Source organism: Lycium ferocissimum, chromosome 5 (assembly GCF_029784015.1).
Source record: "Lycium ferocissimum isolate CSIRO_LF1 chromosome 5, AGI_CSIRO_Lferr_CH_V1, whole genome shotgun sequence".
NCBI classification, from domain to species: domain Eukaryota; kingdom Viridiplantae; phylum Streptophyta; class Magnoliopsida; order Solanales; family Solanaceae; genus Lycium; species Lycium ferocissimum.
Window position 1 is genome coordinate 29,091,284 of NC_081346.1, and position 6,000 is coordinate 29,097,283.

Consider the following 6,000-nt stretch of genomic DNA (forward strand, 5'->3'; position numbering starts at 1 on the left):
CACCACCCACCCCCACCCCCACTCTACGACCCACTACCCCTATCCTCATCCCTCCACCACCCACTACCCCTCACCCAACCCCACCCCTACCCTACCAGCCACTACCCCCACCCTCATCCCACAACTACCCACCTCACACCACCCACCCCTCCACCACCCCCACTCACTACCTACTTATTTTTTAAAGTTCCTATTTTATTCTTTACCTCAGTTTTATTAATATCTATAAACTAATTTCTAATTAAGAGTGAAGGGTATTTTAGTAAACTTACAAGTTATTATACAATACCATACAGACAAACCAAACAATACAAATGCTATTAAACCACAACAAACGATACAGTCTATCCAAACATTGTGTTCTTTAATACAGTACAATACGATACAACACCATATTGTACCATACCATACTGTACATTAATGAACCACGAGAAATAACCATCCAAACAGAGGGTAAAGGTGTACCGGTGGCGTACACTAGGGTGATTAAGGACATGTATCATGAAGCCAAGACCTGGGTAAGGACAGCGGGAGGAGACTCGGAGCACTTCCCGGTTATGATGAGGTTGCACCAAGGATCGGCTCTTAGCACGTTTTTATTTGCCTTGGTGATGGATGAAGTGACGCGAAAAATCCAAGGTGAGGTGCCATGGTGTATGTTATTTGCGGACGACATAGTTCTAATTGAGGAGACCCGCGGAGAAGTTAATGCTAAGCTGGAGGTTTGGAGCTTGGAGTGAGGCTTGAGACACAGGCCATCCAAAAGAGAGGAAGTTTTAAGTATCTTAGGTCCATTATCCAAGGAAATGGGGAGATTGATGACGATGTCACACACCGTATTGGGGCAAGGTGGATGAAATGAAGGCTCGCTTCCGGAGTCTTGTGTGATAAGAAGGTGCCACCAAAACTTAAGACAAGTTCTACAAAGTGGTGGTTAGACCAACTATGCTGTATGGGACGGAATGTTGGCCAGTCAAGAATTCTCACGTCCAGAAGATGAAGGTTGCGGAAATGAGGATGTTGCGATGGACGTGTGGGTATACTAGAAAGGATAGGATTAGAAATGAAGTTATGTGGGATAAAGTGGGAGTGGCTTCGGTGGAGGACAAGATGCGGGAAATGAGGTTGAGATGATTCGGGGATGTGCAAAGGAGAGGCACAGAAGCTCCAGTGCGGAGGTGTGAGAGGTTGGCTATGGATGGTTGCAAGAGGTAGAGTTAGGCCGAAGAAATATTGCGGAGAAGTGATTAGATAGGACATGGCACAGTTGCAGCTCATCAAGGACATGACCTTAGATAGGAGGTTGTGGAGGACACGGATTAGGGTAGAAGGTTAGTAGGTAGTAGAGCGTTGTCTCATGGATCCTTCCATACTAGAGGCATAGCACTACCTATGTAGCTTATTGCCTTTTGATTTTTGTCACTATCTGTTGTCTTTTGTACTTCAATTATCGTATTAGTTTGTTGTCGTAACTGTTTCTTTTTTACATTATGCTACGTTATGCTTTTATTGTGTTGCGATGATTTCTTTACTTCTATTAATTCTTATCTACCCTTTTTTAAACTGCCTTTTCTTGAGTCGAGGGTCTGTCGGAAACAGCCTCTCTACCTCCAAGGGAGGGGTAAGGTCTGCGTACACTCTACCCTCCCAGACCCCACTTTGTGGAAATATACTGGCTATGTTGTTGTATACGGACCATTGATAAAAGAAAAGCAACTAACACCAGATATGCTTCTTTTTGACTTGATTGAAACTGTTCTTTGTTAGTATTGAGTGTGAAAATTAATCATCTAACCTCATAGATAATATTGGTCAAACTGTCCCTTCGCGAAATCTAATAAAATAATCAGTCAAAGTACATTATATAGTAATTTTGATTCAACTTTCAGATGGTGATTGTGCATACTGGCCTATAATGGTAACTTTCGGATAAGATAATTGGAAGAAGCCTGGCCAGCAATATCCGCCAGTAAATGGTGCGAGCATGATTAGTCCAGAACAATTAGGGTTTCAGAAGGATTAGTTCGGATAGATAAATCTTCCAAAATTTTACACAAATTAAAACATTCAGGTCAGCTAAGGAAAGGAGAGAAAAAACAGCAAAAGGAAACCTCAGCAGCCTTGAGTATTATCATCTGTTGTTCAAAAGCAAAGACTCCAGCACATCTCCCCTGCGCATCAACCTTGATAATCGGACCTTTGTCAAATGACTCTCGTCCTCTTTTTAAATGAAACCAGTCTGGACCTTCAAAACAGTGCATCGAGCTGAAACGAGGGAAGAAAAGGAAATTTCCAATTTAGTTTCTTAGTTATCATGCTTAAATAATAGTAATGAAACAGCAAGTAATGGGCAAACATACTTAATATTAAGTGAACGGTTTGAGAACTCATAGGGTAGACGTATTAAGTTATAATTTTGATGAAATTTATAAAGTTAAAATTTCTCCAATTAAAAAGCCCAGAAAATTTAAGAGCAAGTATAACATTGAACTCAAGTTATAGGTAGCAATATAAAAAAAAAAAAATTGCAGAAGCTTGGAACCTTTATTAAAGAGTCCATTAAGGTATGCGTATAGACATGGAAATCGGGAAGCTCCCAGAGTTTTCTAAACACACAACAACATGGGAGGTGCTTAAAGCTCACAAAGTTCACCACATTGACAAAACGTCAAAAAAAGCTTTATCTTTCTTGTTCGTGTTCGTGTTTTTTCATTTAATAATTGCGGTGCCTGGCCAACTTTGGCACCTCGACTATTCCACCAGACAACTTTTTTCTGTTCTTTTGGCACAATCTCTCATTCTCACAACAAATGCATTAGTTGCAGTTTACCTGGTCCGGAGCCCATGTGTGGCATCGTCAAACTCAAGAACAGACATTTTAGCATCTTCAAAGGTTAAGATAATCGAATCTCTCCTTTTACCACCATCAACTCCTCCTGCTGTTAACACGCCCATTGAATATATATTTCCATGCAACCTACACATGTCACACAAGAAAACGATTAGATTTTTGAAACAGTAAGAGGTCGTTTGGTAGGATGTATTAGAGAAAATAATGCATGTATTAGCTTTAATATTACTAATCCCTTGTTTGGCACACTTTTTCAACTTATGTATAACTAATACTACACACCCTCTTTGATATTTATTTTTTGAAACTGGTAACTTTGTATTCCTCCTAAGGGTATGCTGGCCACCTCCAAAAATTTACACTTTACTGAAAGAGAAATACTCACAGTAATCCTAAAAAGTCCACTAATTGAACTTCCTCTTCTACATATTGTTCTTTACACCAAAAACTTAATGAAGTAATGACCTTCCATTGGAAAGTCTGTTTTTACATTGCAGAATTACTGAACAGCTATGGAAGATTTTTATCAATCTCAGAGGCATATCTTGGACAATGCCTAGCAAGATTGTTGACACTCTTTCTAGCTGGGACGGAGGCTGGGATTGGGGCAAGGAATAGAAGCTACTGGAGGATCATTCCAGCTTGCATATGGTGGACAACCTGGAAGGAAAGGGACTCCAGATGTTTTGAGGATAGAAGTAGCACTCTACAGAAGATCAAGCAAGACTGTATGTTGCTATTTTGGTTTTGGTGTACAAAGAATCCCTCTGTAGATGCAGAATCAATCCATGTTAGGATTTTACTTTCTTAGCTTCTTAGTTTTCTTTTTCTTTTCTAAAGGGGTTTTCAGTACTACCTAAGTACTGGTCTATAATACAAAGTTGTTACCTGTCAAAAAAAAAAAAAATTATGCAATACATGATTTTTTTGGAGACTTGTAAAAGTTAATCTATATATCAACAGGTGTACTACATCAAAATATGTAGTCCCCCTACAAAAGGTTACATTTACAGCATTGATCTCTACTGTTTTCTATTCTTACAAGAGATCTAACACATCAAAAAGATCTTATGTCTGGCCTAAAATTTCCTGTTTACACCAAAAATAAAAAGAGCTAGACAATTCATCTTAAAGCAATACATGTTATATTTTTAATACACCCTACCAAACAGTCAAATCCCAGCATAACTAATCACATCATTACTAATACACCCTATTTGGTGCTATTCTTACACACCCTACCAAAGTCCAAACAACCCTTAAAAATATCTAAAAACTGATTTCTATGATATTTCAAACCGAAATATCTGCAATTGCAAACGACCTCAAAGTGAAAATAGGGGGAAAAGATGGAAAAGCTGGTGATTTTTGATAAGCCTGTAACTTATAAGTCCGTTTTGCTCTATCCAAAATTTAATAGATAAGCATTGATTCGAATTGGCATTGCCTGCTTAATGATTTGGGGAATATTATAGTGGAATTTACATAAACTCCAACTTTTGACTCCTCTGTGGGCCAAGACTTTGTTTATTTAACTTTTACACAAGAAAAAGATAAATTCTTTAAACGCTAAAAATACCTAAAACCGGTTTTTTAATAAGGAAAAAAAAAACTAAAACCGATTTGTACGACATTTCAAGCTGAAATACCTGTAATTGCAGACGAGCTCAAGTGAAGCAGTAGAAATACCGGTACTAATATCTGCATTACTAATACACCCTATTCGGTACTAATGCATGTTATTTTTAATACAACCTACCAAACAATTGATAAGAAATAATCCCCGCATAACTAATCTCTGCATTACTAATACACCCTATTCGGTACAATTCTTATAGATCCTACCAAACAACCCTTAAAATATAAAAATATGATTTATACGACATTTCAAACTGAAATTGCAAACGAGTTGAAGTGAAGCAGCAGAAATACCAGCATAACTAATCCCTGCATTACTAATACACCCTATCCGGTACTATTTTTATACACCCTACCAAACTACCCTTAAAAATACCTAAAACCGATTTATACAACATTTCAAACTGAATTACCTGTAATTGTAAACGAGTTAAGTGAAGCAGAAGAAATTCCAGCCATTACTTTTTTCGATAAGGAGAAATTCCAGCCATTACTAATCAGAGCATAACTAATCCCCGCATTACTAATACACCCTATGCGGTACAATTCTTATACACCCTACCAAACAGTCTGATAAGAAATAATCTCAGCAGAACTAATACACCCTATTCGGTACAATTCTTATACACCCTACCAAACGACCCTTAAAAACATCTTTAAAAAACCAATGTATACGACATTTCAAAGTGAAATTTAATACCTGTAATGGCAAACGAGTTCAAGTGAAGCAGAAGAAACACCAGCCATAAGGCCACCACGTTTAACTTCGTTGGATGAATTAACCCTAATTAAATAAACTTCAAGCACGTTTCCAGCCGAGACAACTAGGTTTGGGATAGGGCCAATTGGTTTGTTGTTGGCGGCTGCTGGCCAATCGGAAGAATCCACGTCGGCTGTGTGGAGAATTTGAGGGGTAATGTTATCGGCGGCTGAGTGAGTGATGAAACCGGCGGCGCAGTTTTCGATGCCGGTAGGGCAATGCATCGTCTTACACGCCGCGAAACTCATCTTTTTTGGATTCTACGGTGACGTTTCGGTTGCAGACTAGGGTTTTTTTTTTGGGGGTGGGGGTAAAAGCTTAAACCCTTGTTTTTGTGTTTGGCGGGAGGAAGAGGAGTGAAGTGAGCAGTGAAAATGTGTAATTTGATTTGCCGGAGGGGAAGTCAGATACTTTGTCAATGTAAATTTGACTAATTTCCGACCGGGACCGTGAAATCTTGGTTTTAAATAAGGGTCTTATTTTTTTTCCAGATTCACATAATATCCCTTCAATAGGGAGTGGCATGATATGTTACGTGCCCATTATGTATCGAAATCTAAATTTTTTTATATGTCAGTTTGGTGTTATGGTATTGATGCGAAATCTTTTATATCGCGATTTCGATATTATGATATTTAATACGATATTTGATATGCATTTCAAAAAGAATTGATATTCGATACTTATAAAGATCGAAATATTAAATATTACACTGAAGTATATGGTTACATATACAATTCATATATATATT

At 38.1% G+C, this 6,000-nt stretch overlaps 1 protein-coding gene across 3 annotated transcripts in view; it reads right to left on the reverse strand.

The window, feature by feature from the left end:
* Positions 1–5,777, reverse strand: part of LOC132056652 (cleavage and polyadenylation specificity factor subunit 1) — a 45,487-nt gene extending 39,710 nt beyond the window's left edge. Inside the window, exons 1-3 of one of the 3 annotated variants that reach the window (XM_059448935.1) lie at positions 5,190–5,775; positions 2,831–2,977; positions 2,112–2,265 (exon numbers count right to left, since the gene is read on the reverse strand). In XM_059448935.1, coding sequence (XP_059304918.1) covers positions 2,112–2,265; positions 2,831–2,977; positions 5,190–5,497 — 609 coding nt within the window. In that variant the 5' untranslated portion in view covers positions 5,498–5,775. Of the gene's footprint in view, positions 1–2,111; positions 2,266–2,830; positions 2,978–5,189 lie in introns of all 3 variants that reach the window. The other 2 variants (XM_059448937.1, XM_059448936.1) reach the window with 2 other exon arrangements.
* Between the last annotated feature and the right edge of the window lie 223 nt (positions 5,778–6,000).